The following is a 16737-nucleotide window of genomic DNA, read 5'->3' on the forward strand; positions in this document are numbered from 1 at the left end:
AATTTTTTGAATGAAAAAAATATGCTCCCTCTAGGATCATCTTCGCCCTCCTCATCCACTTCGGAAGAACCAGCAGCAACAGGTTTGAAGAAACTATTCAACAAGATTTGGTCATTTGGATCAACAATTTCTGGAATGGGACTTACGACGGGAACGGCTCTTGTTATCTTGTACTTACCAATCATGATGACGCAAGACAATGAAAAGCTTGCCATTTACCGATTGATGGCTAATGCCTTCGGAATTAAGTTAGACTTAAATCCACAACAACAAGCAAATGCGAATGCCAATATTCAAGGATTGGACAAGTTTTAAACATGTGTTGCAATTAATTCATTCTGAGGTTTCAAAGAAAGGTACCTTCACCACTATGAAAAAGCCATCACAAAGAAACTCCAGAATAAGCTAACAAGTTTTCTTCTCATAACAATTCAAAAACCAAATAACAGATAAATACTATTTTATTTTCGAGAATTAGCGTCAAATCTTTTTTTCACATGATTATTGTTTGGTCTTCAAACAAGTCATCAAAAATCTCATGTTCTTGGCATTCTTGAGCTGGACGAAATAATCCTTTTGCAATTGCTTGAAGGTGTGATCTGCGTTGGTATATTCGGATTTCAACATTTGTTCTGCCCACAGCAAGAGATTGTTGACCAGCTGCTCATCAGTTGTTTCTTGTGCAAGAACAAACAGTGCATTAACGCTCTGAGCAATCATTCTCTTCTTATCCAAATGTGCTGCTCCCTTATCTTCTCCTCCATACAACTTGTCGAAGCACTGTGTTAAGGCATCGATGAGTGCTTGATGTTTACCAGTGACATTACGTTCAATGTCAATTCCAGCATATTTCTCCAAGTTTTCTTTCAAAATTGCTTGTTGGTCAACCACAGGTTGTGCAGTTGGGACAGATGATACAGGCTGGTGATGATGTAAGCTCGTCATATCTTGCATGGGTGGAATGTTGGTAACAGGCTGCCATGAGGAACCACTCGATGGAAGAGAAGGGTTTGATGGTGGTACTGGATTAAAGGAGGCAGACGAGCCAATATTAGTAGAGCCACCAGTCACCATAGGTTGTGGTACGAATGTAGCAACCCCTCCCAAATTACTGGACATCATGTGTTGCGGAGGGTTAAAACCTGCTGTTGTTGTAGGTCCCATGTGAGTATGGGTAGTACCAAAAGGTTGAGGAGTAAAAGTAGCCACGCCGCCCAAGTTACCGCCACTGCCACCAATTGTCGTTGGATTGAAAGTGTTTGCAGTAGTGGTTGAGGTGTGAGAAACTACAGGTTGTGGGGTAATGGTTGGGGGCAAAACACTAGTTGCATTCTTTCCAAGCATTGGTTGAGGAAGCAATTTAACCTCTGATCTTTTGTAACCTCTATTTGAAGGAGACTCAGAACGAGTAGAATGTGTTGAAGGGCTTGTGTGAGCTGTAATAGTTGCACTTGTTGGAGCAGTACTAGGTTGACTGGAGGTAACTGGAGAGGCTCCACTAGTAGTGGTTGTTGATTTGGCAGGTTTTGACAAAGGCTGCAATTTCTTGGAAGCCCAAGAAGCAGGGAGGGGAGGAGCTCTCAGATTTGGTGGAACTCTGGCAATCGAATGATAGAGACGGTATCTCAACTCCTGAATGTCAACATTGCTAAACTCCTTTGGAATTACCAATTCTGAATTTTGCGCTGAGACTTGATCAAGAGCAATATTCAAATATCTAAGAGCAAGTGGAAGCGTCTTTTGAATGTCCACCAAACTTCCTAATTCAACACATTTCATCGCAAAAGTGATGTAAAGCTGATTCAAAACATGGCCGTTTTGCAACAACTGGTTCAAAATTGATTCTATATAAGTAATGGTTGTTGTCTTTTTGGATATGGCAGCACTAGTGACATGATGTAAATGTAAAAGCTCAATCTTGGAGATTAGGTCAATAAGTTCAAGAGCAAAGGATGGGCTTGAAGGAGGAGTATTCTCCACGTTCTTTTCAAATTCGGCAATCCATCTTGTAAAGATTTGTTCGATTTGTCCAGATAAGAAGGAACTGACAAGAGCCCCAAGCATGTCTTCTTCAGTTTGTTCATTCTGATGGATAAGACGTTGCTCTTCCTTTTCAATTAAGGATTTCAAAATTCCATCAATCAAAGACTTGTTCTTTGGCATATCGGAACAAAGAATTGCAAGCTTTTCTTTCCAATTCTCGAGAGAGCCATCTCCAATAATAGCATCGTAATTTTTGAAGATCAAATTCTTAACATTTGCGATGCAAGAACCTTCTTTGCTATTCAAGTATTGATCTAGAGCCAAATTCCACATGTCGTTATCACCACTAACTTTCGCCAATAACAGAGCATCTGCAAATCTGTTTCCATCTAAACAGCACCTGATAGCTCCTTGAATATTTCCAACAATAATGTTATCCTTAATGAGAGATGAAAGTTCCTCACTATCATTTCTATTGACTTCAACTGTATGAACCTCAATATTTTGAGATTTTTGATTAATCTCTTCGCGGTTATAGCCTAGTAATACTTGAATCTTGCTGCCTTTCTCTTCCTCTGAGGTGAACAAAATCTCTAACAACCTCCATTCAATCAATTGCTTCCTTGTTGCAGTACCTTGTTTTTCCTTACAAAATTGTACAGAAATTTCTCTCTTTTCTTGAGGAGATACCTGAGATAGAGCTACTTTCTCTAACTCTATAACTTGCTTATTGAAATTTACAAGTTTTTCAGTTTCAGATTCATCAAAAGTAGCAGAGGCAACTGCAGATGCTCCACTATAAATTGCAATTGGATTTGGGCTCATGTATTGTTGAACACTTTGGTTCTTCTCCAAGCTCTTTTCTTCACTTTCTTGTTTGACAGTATTGCTGAATGAGATTAATCTGTTTCCGAAACACCAGGATACACCAGCTGGACGTTTAAGCCATTTTGGTGCAGTTTTCAAAACTGAAGGAGCAGGTTGAGTGATATTTTGATTTGATTTTTTGACGGTTTCAGTCAACTCGTCAGATTCACCCGTGGCAACACTGCTGGCATCTTGAACAGCATAAATTTGAATCTTCTTATCGAATGAACATGTTGAAACGAGTGATGATCTATAGGACCACTGAGCATCAAATATCCAATTTTGATATTCATCTTGAGGCACTGTATTTGTTGCTCTTCCTCCTCTTGTATTACTTGCTGATACTTGAGAGAATCCTGAAGACAATTCACCAAGCAAGTCGCCTGTATTTGGATTCCAAATGAGAGTTCTATTGTCTTTTCCTGTACTGACCAAAAGATTGCTGTCATCAGGACACCAACTAACACTAAGCACACCTCTTTGATGTCCTTGTTGACCAGCTCCGAGCTCTCTGATTGGAGCATAGGCCTTTCTCAAATCCCAAACCTCAATGACTGGTCTCTCATCATCTTCACACGCAACCAATAATTGAGTATGAATATCCGGATTCCAAGCCACAGAGCTGTATCGAGACTTTGGATGAGCAGTGTTACTGAAAGGAACCAGCACTCGTTTTTGTTTCAAATCCCACACAACCGATGTACCTTGATGTGAGGTTGTTGCTAAAATGTATTCAAACTTGCGATTCCATTGCAAGTGAGAAATGGTTTGGTTTTGATGAGGGTTTTTACATCCCAATACAACTGCTTGTGGTTGATTTGGTTGTTTCAAATTCCAAATATAAAGTTGACCATCATCACCAGCACTGGCTAGCAGATTAACTTGCTTTGGATTGAATTCTAAGCCTCTGACGCTACTTTGGTGCTTATCCATGCTTGCAATCAGCGCATCATCGGATGGTAATATTTTCTTCCTCTTTGAGAATGATTCTATCATCTTGTTAGCATCAAAGAGGCTGATGACTCCATCGACCTGAGCACCAGCAATAATACCGAGAGAATCACCAGTTGATCCAGGTGTTCCCCAGGTTAAACGATGAAAACGATCCGGTGCTTCGATTTGGGCCAACAGCTTGGGTTGTTTTCGGGCAGCCTCCAATCTTCTCTTTTCTTCTTCTTCCGTTGTTGCTAAAACGTTTTGATGATGAGTTGATGCGAGGGTGTTGAAGAAATCATCTGAAGCAGAACTGCTAGAGAAAAAGTCATCAGAATGTTGAGTTTGGAAAATATCATCGTCGTGTGTTGTTGTTGTTTTTGCTTCCTCTTGTGTCTGTTCTTGTTCTACAGTGTTCTCTTCTTGATCTTGTTGTTCCTCACCCGAAGATAAGCTACTGATTTGTTTTTCAGTAATACTGGGTAACATGCTGTAAATTTCCAAGACAGGGCCACTTCCCGAAGTACTGCTGGAACCACCTGCCGTTGTATCATTCCTCCAATCAAGTGATCCAGCAACAGAACCCACAGCCAATAAATCTGTGTGCGAGCTTATTGGACACCAAGCAAGAACACCGGCCTTGTTGATTGATGTGAGTCTCATTTTTTTGTTTTATTAAAACAACATCATGACGTGTCTTTTACCAGAAAACCCAATATGTTATTGAGGAAAGATCTCTAAGACCCTAACTTTGCATCTTTATTATGAAGATTTGTATTCGTCATTGTTTCATCATTATCCACGAGAGAATCAAAGTCTGAGTCGTTACTTGAACAAGAAACTGGTGAAACTATTGGCATTTCTTTGGAAATAATATCATTCGAATCCACTTTGGTCGAATATGAAAGATCTTGCTCCTCCTTTAACCACTCTTCAGATAAGGAGTCCAGTGAAGGGAAATCTTCATGGTCCAAAGGGACATCTCCTCGGGATGCCAGATCTGCAGCTAATGAGGCAAGGCGTCTATTGATGTGTCGGTATTTCCGAAGATGAAGTTGTACAGGTTTTCTTGGACATTTACAAGGGCAGGTGCTGGGGTCTTTGCTTTTACACATGTTGTTGGAAGTTATTACTTGTTATGTGGATGTTTTTTGTTGTTGGAAATAAGGGAACGGGACGTTTGGATTTGTATGATCGATCGTCAATTTGAGAATCCTCTCCTAATGTGATTCTTTTGGTGATTCTTAAATATTTTCTTGGTCTGCAAAGATGGGAAGAGATAAGGGAAGACACTGGTCTTCTTTGCAAAAAAAAGGACCATGGTCCTTGTTAAGGAGTCGAAAATGGTTGTTTATTGTTCCTTTTGGGATCCTTAATCCTTTTCTCAACAAGGACCAAAGAAGAGAGTCTTCCCTTATCTCTTCCCATCTTTGCAGTCAGTTCTATGATTCTTTCATTCTCCTGTGTAGAACACATGAGTGCAAGAGAAAAACAACGTATTACTATCCATACTCACCTTGTCCAGCTGGAATGGCCCGTGGTGATCATCAATGTCATGGATTTAATCGATCCATTTGCAATCTAAATTTCCCTTGCTCGCACAAAAAAATGGGAAATTCAAACAAGACATCCCCAAGTCGTCTCGATAAGAAAACGGAGGTCATACATCGGCTCGACTCTTCGAACGAATGGACACTCACTGATCAGTTGAGTGGCGTGTTCTGTGGATATGAGTATTCGCTAGACTATTATGTCGGATTTGAGAAGAGTAAGAAAGCAAGATACTCAAATTCCATCATGAGAAGCAGCAAAAACCAGCTTCTACTTCCACAGCAGGCAAGCAAAATTATTTTGCAAATTCAACCTTATTCATGTCGACTTTCCGATGCACCATCAACCACACCCAACGATTGTGATTCTTCTTCTAGCCGACAGAATTCTGATCATGATAAATATAATGCAGCAACAACCTATGCATTCTATGTTGGGAAAGATGAAGTTCTATGCACTGTAACGAAAAACAACAACACCAATATTTGTTCTACCCTAGCAGCACAATCAGCAACTCCACTCTCTAATTCGTGTCACTGCCATGTTGATGCTCTTGTATATAGTAAACTCATTGAGCACGTAAGCTGCAATATATTCCTCCTCCGACTCTCACCAACCACCTCTTCTACTTGGGGGAACAACCCTCAAAAATCTCTAAAGAAAATTCAATTATGTAAATATTCATGCACTCACGAAGACACCACTGGTAAAGGGGAAGAGACGGTAATTGCAACGTTTGAAAGAGAAGACTCACCGAGTATGATTGGAGCGAGTTCTTTCATTTGTATATACAAGCAACGAAGGAGTGGAGAGTCTGAGGTATTGTGTGAAGATTTAAAGTCTGCTTTTATGAATTTTGTGTTGAGATATACCGAGGAAATATTTAAGCATGAATATTTGCATCAAAACACTACACATGTTTCAGAGCGATGATTGTCGCTCAACTATGTAAGTATCGATTGCATTGAATAAACGCGCTGCAACCTCATGAACTTACAAGCCTAGTATTTACAATTTACGAGTTGGAAAGCCTCGAAAAATGCCTCAACAACCAAGTTCAAAGAAGCAAAAGGTTCAAGCGAAAGGTATGTATTTGAAATAAGAATTTGATAGAAGCTTCTTGGTTGGTTGAAATGTAATGTATGGTGCAGGTGCTAGATATTCTGACTCAAATCACAATGGTGTTGGCCTTCCTAAACTTTTTCGCCCAAAACGATTGTTTTCATTTGCAGAGTTGATTATTCTGTTTAGGAGCTGTTTTAAAGAAACAGAAGAGGAAAGAACTGGACAATATTCAATGATCAATAAGAACCTTCTCTCAATGGACGACGATATGCCCCTCACAGACGTTTCGTTCAGCATTGATAATTGTTTTGAAACATTACTCAAAACCGTCGAGCAAACCTTTGAACCTCACCGAAAATCAACCTTAAACAGCAAGAATCAAGAACTTTCTCCGAAAGACCACTTTCCATTTGTTGAAAACAAGTATTTTGTTTCATTCTATTCAAGATCAGAGAAAACTAATGTACATGAGCTGAGTTGCCTACTGAAAGTCTTAGAGTTTAATTGTTTTAGTATTCTCACCGCGATCAATTCAAACCACGATGACGGAGTAGGTTTCATGGTAGCAGACCAGGCACTCGCAGCCAAAGTATTCATACGCCACATGTTGTGCCTCTCCCTTGCTTTGGAGAAATATGACATGAACACCAAACAAGAGGCCATTACCGAAACATGGCAAAGCTCTGTGTGTAGCTGCTTGGATCTCTTGAATGATCTGGTCGAAAGAAAACTAGTGAGACACTCTTCCTGTTTGGAAGTACTACGATTTGTAATTCCCAGAACACTCAAGTTCTTTTCTTCATTCGGCAAGAAGCAAACACGAATCATTTGGAATTGTGCAGAATCACTGCTGGTGCAGATCTTGGTGCTGAGTTCTAACTACGACGAGCATGATGAGGACTTTGAAGAACTTTCTGAAAATCAAAACCATCAACCTGCCATTTACTCGACATGCATGTTAGTATTCAACATGGTTAAAGACAATTTAATAGAGCCACAAAATGCATGCAACTGGGTATTAAGGGCGCATGAAAATGATCCAGAGCTCTTGTTTCATATTTTAACATACCTGTTGTCCTATTGTAAAGAACGATTAGAAGGGAAGTCAGAAAAGAAAACCAAAAAATCGGACGTGACTTCCGTGGTAGAAGTTATAAGTTTAGTTGCAAAGAGTCATCCCCATATTATGAATTTGTTTGTCAGCGACATGGATTTCCTAATTTCCCCTAATGGAACATTAAGAAAGCTTCTTCTGGAAGTGCTAGCATCATGTTCCTACAAGGGAAACGATCTAGTTAACCTCACATGTCTGAACTTTATTATCAGCCGAACTCAGGATAAGGACGGATTTGTACGAGCAAAAGCGTTTCAGATATTGTCAGAAATAGGAGGTAACGTATCTTGGGTTGGAAGCAACCAGCAACTATTTTCTTTCGTCTTGGTAAGTGTGTTATGAGAAGTATGCTAAATTGAACCATATTCTATAGGATGCTGCCTGCAATCATGTTTTTGACAAAACAAAAATCGTGAGGATTGCTGCAATAGATTGTTTGACTTCCTTTGTGACCAACAATCCATTTTCGAGAAAATTTCCCCAGTCAACAATCCTTGAAGGGGAGAAAACGGATCATGAGGAATCTGATGAGAAACCCCAAACTCTTGTTGAGCATAGTGGCTGCAAGAATTCTCATTTGAACGAACTGTTTGTGCCCAAAATGGTGTTTGAATTGATACCAAAACTCGTAGAGTCTCTTCGGTTTGTGCTGGGATCAGGTCCTCTTTTCTGTAAGGAGTCGGTTGTTTCAATATTCAAGTTGTTGAATGTTCTTAAACGGTATAACATTTACTGCAACTGGAGCATGCTTATTGAACTTGTTCATCCAGGTATTTCGGATTTTGCTTTAAACGAGATCGCCAATTTTTTTGCATCTGACTTCCTTAAGGATCCAACTTGGACATTTTTAACTGAGAATTTAACGTATGTTTTCCCATCATAATTTTATTATTAACTTTTTATCTTTGTCCTAAACATAGAGAGAAGTATCAGTCCAGAACTGTTTGGGCATGGGGCCAGCTTCTGAAAACCCTAAAAGACAAAAACAAACAAATACAATTTGATGCTGTAATTGAAAAATGCAACCAAAATAACACGGACGCAAAATCACTGATGAAGATGCTTGTTTTATGCAACGTTGATATACGTTTTTGCAAGTTATTTAATATTTCAAATATTTTGTCTTTCCTAGAATCTTCTTTTGATGGAGAAATAGGTCATGACCCAAAAATTGCAATGTGCATAAAGGTAAGTTGTGAGGAAAATGGAAGAATGTTTCTTTCTCAATGAGACAGCTTGTCGAGGTTCTTATAAGCACAGATTCATCCTTATTGAAATGGGCAGAAGAGTTTGTAGAAAAGTTCATTATCGACCTATTGCTCACATATCCCGATGAAATGGTCTCACTCATTTTCTCCCTTCCCAACGGGAGAAGAACAGCGTATTATGGTGTTGGAAAGGTGGAAAGTGCACTTTGGCAAGCATGGTCTTCTGACAATGCTGTGTCTAGTCATAGAATGGTAAGTTTCACTTCTTTTTTTAAAGGATGAGTTTCGAAACTCATCCTTATTAGATCTCATTTTGCAAGATCGTGGGAGATGTTTGTTATCGTAGTTGTCAAGAAATCAAAACATGTGCAATCAAAAAATTCAATGAGAATGCTGACAGTATGGATTTGGATGATGACGAGATAGCAGAATCCGAAACCGACAACTGCTTGAAGGAAACTCAAAAAGAACAAACGAAAAACATGCTTATTCAAAAAGCTATTGACGAGACCATGATCAATGGGTTTTTGTCTCGATATGTACTTCTTTTAAGGAACATCTTGAATTCCAAAACATCCAAATATGTGAAAAGTTTTGCAGTTCTCGCACTAGGAAAAGTTTTCCTTGTATGCCGATCATTGGCCTCCGAAATTTATGCCGATGTTATTGGGTGCCTTAAAAGCATTTACACAGCAACAGATCATCATTTGATTTGCAGTTGCTTGGTTGTACTTGCAGACTCCTTCACTGTACTTCCTACAGAGGCTGAAGACAACAACGACCTCTTGTTGAAATACGTCAAGCATGACAATAAGATAGTTGCTGATACTGCTAAAAGATTAGTACAAGATCTATTCACTAGAAAAAAGTGCAAAGCAAGTTTACAAAGCCAAACATGGAATTTGAAAGAGTAATGGCAAGAATTAAATCAATAAAGAGAAGAGGGATTGACACTCAACCCAAGACGTTTTGATGAAACTGAACATGATCATTCAAAACACAAAGATTTTGTTTTTCCAAACATATTTCTTGAATGAAGAATTCCGAATCAAAAGGTGCAAAACAAAAAAAATGAAACCACACGAAGAAAAAGAAGACACCGATTTCATTCCGATGGCCAACACGATCATTTTGGAATATTTACTCGAATATTGCGGATCAGTTTCTGAAGTACTTTTAAAAGAAATTAAAACGAATTATGTTGGTCAAGATGTTTTTATTCGTGTCCGACTCTTGGCTTTACAATTTAAAGAATTACCCGATATATTAAACAACGATGAATCGAAATTTGATCAACGCTTGAACACATTAATGAAATCTTTGAGAGATCTCCTTTCTGAGATTAATGATCAAGATTTTCGAAACAAGTTCTTTGTGTTGGCTAGTTTTGATAAAAAGCCTTTTCAATCCAAATTAGACAAATGGGAAAAGAAGCTCAAATCATCCCTTAACTCAACACAAAAGCAAGCAGCACTGGAAGGTTTGATTAATAATGTTGATAAGCTCTGCTCATGTCTTCCTCAACCAGTACGAATGATTGAATTACTGAAAAGTGGTAGTTCCACCATGACGCAGCAACTGCGTTCTCAATTTCGAAAAGATTCTTCTACAGTATCATCTAGCAAAGTATCTACTATTCAACAAACATCAAATGACAACTCTACAGCCGACACTACACGACAGTCCGTGACAACACCCAAGAAAAAACTCAAGCAAACTGTTTTGACTCCCTTCACTCCCCAACAACAAGTAGAAGCCACCATAGAGAAGGTCACTATTTCGCAACATTCAAAGAGCCAAATTTCATCTGCGGGTATGGAAAACGAAGAGATGGATACAGCATGTGGAATGAGTGGTTTTGAAAGGTCTAATTCGACGGATTACAACGAATTTATCCTTAATAGAACCAAAAAAAAGCAAGACACAAAATATACCACCTTGGTGAAAGTGTTAGAAGAGGAGCTTGAGAATAACGAAATGCTTGATGAAGAATGTTCAACTGAAGGCGACCCTGAGTCTGATGACGCAGTAATTGTTGAATCTAGTGAAGAAGAGGCGAAAAAGCGGCCAAGGAGGACCAGAAAACCTAAGAAAGAAAAACTAAATCCATCAATAGCTAGGTCAATAATTCGAGAGTCCGCTTCAACACCAAAAAAACCAAATAGATTTTGGACAGAGTTAGAGGTGAAAGCGTTAGAATCTGGTTATAAGGAGTTTGGAAATGATTGGGAGAGAATCCTCGTTGAATATAGAGAAATTTTTCATGAATCAAGAAATCCTTCGGCTTTAAAAGAACGCTTTATTCGAGCCTTAGCTCCCAAATTTAAAGAGAAGTATGGCCATGTAGAATTGTAACAATGAAACAGAAATTAATATTAATTTTCGTTTTGTCAGTCTGGAACTTGTTGGGATTTGTGTTATTTATTGCTTGCATGTTTGTAAAAGTTTTTAGCAAAGGTGTGGTTGAATGAGTTGGTTATGTCCATGCTTTGGTCAATAATAATGTGTAATAATTCTATTACTACTATATCGTTGTTCATGGACATCAAAGAGAGTGGTGTGTGGATCGGTTCACCTGGTGATACGTGTTGGTGACACACTGTTTTCACAGAGTGAGTGCTGTTCATTGACTCGTTGTTATTATTATTTGCATTGTTGGAGTTACTGCTGGAATCGTGCATGCTGGCATCTTCTGTCTCAGCACTTGCGAGTATGTCTTTGTGAGTAGGAAAAATAGCTGCAGAGTGTCTGTTGGTGTTAGGTGTGATTAGTGGACTGAAAGGGCCCGTCAACACTGTTGAACTAGTTACGATAGAATATGATGGTGAAGCATCATCCTCTTCTCGATAATTTTGTAAAATATGGTCTGTAAGGAGAATGTCATCCACTCGTTCAACTTCACTCTCGTCATCGCTATCGTCATCATCGCTTGTAACATCATTATAAAAGTTCTTGTTGTTGGAAAAAGTTGTTGGGGTTGCATCTGTCACATCTATCGAGGGCAGTCGATTTTGTGACTCTGCAATTGCTTTAGAAAACTTTTGTGACATTCTTTGATATTCGGAAATAACTTCAGTGGTTGAATTATGAAGTTCTAGCAGTGTAGAAGCTTTGCTAAATGAAAAGTACTCCTTATTGAAATTGTTATATATCGTCGAGAGTCTATCAAGAAATATTTTGTCAACTCGGTGTTGTTCTAAAAGGACCGACTTGAGAGAAAAGCTATCCTCTTGCGAGTTATCACCCCTATCATTTCCCGAATCATCATCGGCCAGAGTATTTTTTGTCCATTTATCTAATTCTTGTAGCTCGTTCGCCAGCTTACTTTTGATGTTTTCAAATTCTTTGAGAATATAATTTTGAAGGACGTTAAGTGCCTGAGTTTCATAATTGTTAGCTTCTGTCAATAGTGGTTCACCAGTACTTGACGCTGAGTCATGTATATTTTCCTTCTCTTCATGAAAAGCGTTCTTCTTCTCTAGCATCATTCGTTCTTTCCTCAAATCCATGATCATTTTCTGAAATTCCTTGTCACTCATCTCCGTACCGTGACGATGACTGGGAGAAATATTCATTAATGCATTGTTCTGTTGATTGATGTTGTCGTTGAATAGTTTTACAGTTACACTCTCTTCTTGCATGGCTGATGATGTATTTTAGATGAATTATTTATAGCAGAGATGTACAATTTTTCACTGATGTAATAAATTAATAAATGGTTTGGTTGTAATGTTACAATTTGAATGTGAAGAATTCTTCTATATGTACACAATAGAATATACAGATCGAATTAATTGATGAATGTGTGCTTTTTTAACTACACTATTAGAGCCGATGACAAGAATTCAGCTTATTGTTTGAAACCACAAGCACGCTTCCGATCGACACGGAATATCGCCAATGAATTCCAATAATAAAAACACAGACAAGAATAATTAAAGAACAACAACAACAATCCGACAAGTCTCGAGTTTTTTGAAGAACAAAACAAACGGCAACGTCGGTTGTAATGGACTTATTTTTTTTCGAAGATTCCCTTTTCGGGCATGCTTGCCTTTATGAATTCCTTTGACAAAGCTGAATATTTATTAATAACAACAATTGAACAACAATAACGACAGGAATTCATCAACGACCATTTCAAGTGAGGACAAGAGAAAATACATGGAGAGAAGGAAAATATTGTTCTTGAAAAGGCCATTCTTACTTTTTGAAAGATTAGAATGGAAATATGATCGAAAATGAAATATTGTTTGGATTTGAAATTATTAGTTAGGTTTGTTAACGATCATCTCCTTCGAAAAGTATTTCACATAATTGCCTTAGAGTTAAGGTTATTAAAGATAACCGTGAGGAGAGAACCATGCAATAAATTGGAACTGATCCTTTCATCAATTAATTAACCGAGTGTCCAAAATCGTTCTCCTCTTTTAAAGAAGAACATGATCTAGCTCTCATAAAAGTTATTGATGAAACTATTTGCAAGGTTCCCCACAAACTGGCAGATCTGACAACCAAATACGATGTTTAAGTTCAAAACTCTGAAAGGAACAACAGTGTTGACGTCAGGAATAGAAGACTACTATATCCAGAGTGAGGTTGGTATCGAATGAAGTACGTTAAATGTTGTTGCTTCAGCAAACAAAAATATTGAACACTATTATGCCATCTGCGCAGTATGCAGGAAATTTGAGAAATCGATCACTCGTAAACGCACTTAAAGCTCGCACAGATCTTTCTTTGACTTGTTTATGTGGATACAAGTCAGATCGCAGGGATCGTATTGTGACTCATCTTATCTCACACATGAGTGAGTTAACCAAAACAAGAATTCTAAATGGGTCCGTCATAACCTTCTTCAACACTCCTCTCGAGAAATTAATTCAAGGACAGTTTCTACTCAAGATGTGTTATTACCAATCGAAGAGCAATCTCGACGAATGGACATTCAAGGCATAAATGTGGTTGCAGCTACACTTCGCAAAAAAATAATCGCACCGAATACCACTCCCACTACATTTTGAATTTATTTCGAGCACTCAAGGAAACTCACATACCAATCCGAAAACTCGAAATTTGTAATAATGCTTTCCAACACGTATTCTTTGGAAAAAAGATATTAGATGTGCCATCGGATAGCTGTCTTTCAAGACACATGAAAGCCATTTCCCGAGCCATAGATGAAATTATTAATGATAAATTACGACATGCTCCAGGGAAAATTACTCGTATGATTGATGAAAGTGATGGTTTTGTGTCTATATTTTATAACATGATTGAACATTTGAATGAAGAGGAATTGGAAATAATTTCAGAACAATACACCATGTTGCTCAGAAAACAGCTACGTAGTCAAAAAGACACTCGTAAAATGTATCAACTTGAGCGTCAATTGAAACTCAAGTACAAAAGGACAACCATTTGCTCAAAAATTCAACCCATGTTAAATCAAACAGCACAGACCTTATTTGAAACTGTGAAACAAGCTGAGAGTGGATGGAATGGCCGTCGTGTTGACTTTATGATGTCCGATAATGGGGCGAATGTGATTGCAGTTGCCAAGCCAACCATGCTCAACGTAACACTGATTACTTGTTGTGGCCATAATTTGAATTTGGTATACAAACACTTTATTACATGCTATAAGGACTTTGAAAGACATGTTGGAAAGGTGGTTCGAAAGCTACGATCGGATTGGAAATCGTTACGCTGGTTGGTGACTATTTTGAAATTCGATTTTCAATTTGTTGAAAATTATTTTAATTCACAAGATGGTACTATTATTATTGATGATGACCTTAATAATTTTAATGATGTAATGAAGCCTCCCTTACCAGTGTCCACTCGATGGCAAAGCGTGTCACGTGCTGCTGTATTTATTTTAGATCATTTAGAACCAATTTATAGAGCAGCGATTGAATGGGGTATTGACAAACGAGATGAGAACATTCAAGCAACTTGGTCCGATGTGTTGGATATACTTGAGAATGAGGATTTTTTAGAAGACCTACAAGTCAACAAAATATTTTATGAACAATTTTTAGAGCCATCTTTTAAAGAATTGAGAACTAATAATACTATGGAGTTTTTATTGGAATATATCAACTCTTGGAAAATACGTCTTGAACAATTACAAGCACCAGACAACGTCGACCATACTCTATTCAATAGAGCTCGAGGGGAGGGTGTGAAAGAATTGGAAAAGATTATGGGTGATTATGAAGATTATTCCTTTACCTATGCTAGCGCTTTATTGCATTCACAATTAAGTAGGATGGCTGCCAGAAAATTATTCGAATTTAGCCAAGATGAGAGAAGTAAGTGGGGATTTTCAGATCGATTATTAACATCGATACAAAATGGAACACATACCCTGATCGACTCACCAGATGCACTGAAACGATGGGTTGAAAATTTTGGTTCAATTGAATTGGACAATGAAAAGGTTGAAAGTGGATTTTCATACTTCAACTTGGATACCATTGCCAATCGAAAGGATCGAGAAGCTTATTTGAAAATTATATTGAATGACATTGATTTGTGGTATCATGAACTTAACAACAACAATTCCAGATATTTTTCCATTTACAAGGATACAGTGACAGACATTAATACAGAAGATCGTACTTCCCGGCCAAAGGTTGCAACTTACGCCCAAGCATTGACGAATATTAGATCAGAAATTAAAAGAAGACAGCAAGATGAACAAAGATTTGACAATGAAGAATGCATCAATGCCATTCTCTATTTATTTAGAGCGTACAATGCACTCCATATCGGTGATGCATTTGAAACGGTCAACATTGGTACAAGTTCCAACCGTTGGTTGACCACTCAAAATTTGCAAAATATTTTGGAATTTCTCGTCTCAAAGAATTATTTAGAATATAATGATATAGCACCCAATAGCCCAGGCTTAGCTGGTGTCATCTATGTGTTCACTAACCCAAAAGTAAGGCAAGCGATTGGATTATTTGTAGAGCAACAAGTACTTTCAAATTTCACAGAATTTGCCCCAACGTCTCAGCAACATATTCGTCTTCAATCCATCCAAGCAGGAGTAGCTGTAGGAAATTTATTGCCAGAGGAAGATAACATGTCCACTCATACCAACTTTAGTACACACCAAGATCATAGTATGGATATGTTTGACGATCGATTGATAATACTTTCTCAACCAAGAACGGCTCGAGTAACAACATCAGGAAGAGTGTTAAGTGAAACATCATTTGCTCGTTCCTGTCGATTCATATCATACACTGTGAGGTCAACTGAGACACAACAAAATCATTCACAACAGCAACGTACAACAATTAGAAATTCTTTACAACAACATGCCAACACATATCATCAAAGCCAAGCTAGTAATATTTCAGAATCACCAACAAGTCATAATTCACAACTACAAACTATTGATAACAAATCACAACAACAAACAATCAACAGTAATTCACAACAATATTCAACCATATCATATAATTCACAATTTCAATGTAATGGTGGTCATGACGATGATGGTTGGCCTTTATTTTATTCACAGGGATTTATGCATCAACCACGTGATTCACAAGTGTTTCATTGGGAGCTGTAGAAATTATTCCACAGATTCTTCCCTTGATATTTGTTGTTGTTTATTGTTGTGGGCGCCTTAAATTGTTAAATTTCCTGGTTTAGAAATTTTGGCATATCTGCCAAGTTGTGGTGTAGGTTTAATGCTTCCTATTAATTAATAAACAGTTACTTTATACAGAACACACAAATAGAAAGATCACTACCTAGCCAATGTTATAACCATCCCAAAAGAATGTGGGGAATCCTGACTATTTGCGTTCTTTTAAAAACCTTTTTGTAATTTAGATGATTATGTTCCATTTGTTCGGACGGACCAGTGTCATCCAAATGCATCATTCAGGTAAAATTAATAGTTTCGGATGATACTAATATCTCCTCAATTTATAACTTGCGCCGATTGGGTCGTTGAAATCTCTTCACCATCTAAACAAACGAGCCTTCTTT

General features: G+C 37.9%; 8 protein-coding genes across 8 annotated transcripts; 5 read left to right on the forward strand and 3 right to left on the reverse strand.

Annotated features, from left to right (window-relative positions):
* Nucleotides 1–21: 21 nt before the first annotated feature.
* Nucleotides 22–315, forward strand: FDP41_000705 (uncharacterized protein; the record flags this gene model as incomplete). The annotated part of the gene is made up of 1 exon (XM_044710752.1): nucleotides 22–315. The coding sequence occupies one exon, from the start codon at nucleotides 22–24 to the stop codon at nucleotides 313–315; it is 294 nt and encodes a 97-aa protein (XP_044569519.1).
* A 186-nt stretch (nucleotides 316–501) lies between these two features.
* FDP41_000706 (uncharacterized protein) lies at nucleotides 502–4446 on the reverse strand (the record flags this gene model as incomplete). Its single annotated transcript, XM_044710763.1, has 1 exon — nucleotides 502–4446. The coding sequence occupies one exon, from the start codon at nucleotides 4444–4446 to the stop codon at nucleotides 502–504; it is 3945 nt and encodes a 1314-aa protein (XP_044569520.1).
* Nucleotides 4447–4520: 74 nt separating this feature from the next.
* FDP41_000707 (uncharacterized protein) lies at nucleotides 4521–4898 on the reverse strand (the record flags this gene model as incomplete). Its single annotated transcript, XM_044710774.1, has 1 exon — nucleotides 4521–4898. One exon carries the CDS (start codon nucleotides 4896–4898, stop codon nucleotides 4521–4523), a length of 378 nt encoding a protein of 125 aa, XP_044569521.1.
* Nucleotides 4899–5391: 493 nt separating this feature from the next.
* Nucleotides 5392–6267, forward strand: FDP41_000708 (uncharacterized protein; the record flags this gene model as incomplete). The annotated part of the gene is made up of 1 exon (XM_044710785.1): nucleotides 5392–6267. The coding sequence occupies one exon, from the start codon at nucleotides 5392–5394 to the stop codon at nucleotides 6265–6267; it is 876 nt and encodes a 291-aa protein (XP_044569522.1).
* A 106-nt stretch (nucleotides 6268–6373) lies between these two features.
* FDP41_000709 (uncharacterized protein) lies at nucleotides 6374–9635 on the forward strand (the record flags this gene model as incomplete). The annotated part of the gene is made up of 6 exons (XM_044710796.1): nucleotides 6374–6419; nucleotides 6486–7840; nucleotides 7887–8377; nucleotides 8434–8701; nucleotides 8749–8973; nucleotides 9027–9635. 6 exons carry the CDS (start codon nucleotides 6374–6376, stop codon nucleotides 9633–9635), a joined length of 2994 nt encoding a protein of 997 aa, XP_044569523.1.
* Nucleotides 9636–9792: 157 nt separating this feature from the next.
* FDP41_000710 (uncharacterized protein) lies at nucleotides 9793–11076 on the forward strand (the record flags this gene model as incomplete). The annotated part of the gene is made up of 1 exon (XM_044710808.1): nucleotides 9793–11076. One exon carries the CDS (start codon nucleotides 9793–9795, stop codon nucleotides 11074–11076), a length of 1284 nt encoding a protein of 427 aa, XP_044569524.1.
* Nucleotides 11077–11138: 62 nt separating this feature from the next.
* On the reverse strand, nucleotides 11139–12362 carry FDP41_000711 (uncharacterized protein; the record flags this gene model as incomplete). The annotated part of the gene is made up of 1 exon (XM_044710819.1): nucleotides 11139–12362. The coding sequence occupies one exon, from the start codon at nucleotides 12360–12362 to the stop codon at nucleotides 11139–11141; it is 1224 nt and encodes a 407-aa protein (XP_044569525.1).
* Nucleotides 12363–13876: 1514 nt separating this feature from the next.
* Nucleotides 13877–16312, forward strand: FDP41_000712 (uncharacterized protein; the record flags this gene model as incomplete). Its single annotated transcript, XM_044710830.1, has 1 exon — nucleotides 13877–16312. One exon carries the CDS (start codon nucleotides 13877–13879, stop codon nucleotides 16310–16312), a length of 2436 nt encoding a protein of 811 aa, XP_044569526.1.
* Nucleotides 16313–16737: the final 425 nt, after the last annotated feature.

This window comes from Naegleria fowleri (assembly GCF_008403515.1).
Source record: "Naegleria fowleri strain ATCC 30894 chromosome Unknown tig2, whole genome shotgun sequence".
Classification (NCBI taxonomy): Eukaryota; Heterolobosea; class Eutetramitea; order Acrasida; family Naegleriidae; genus Naegleria; species Naegleria fowleri.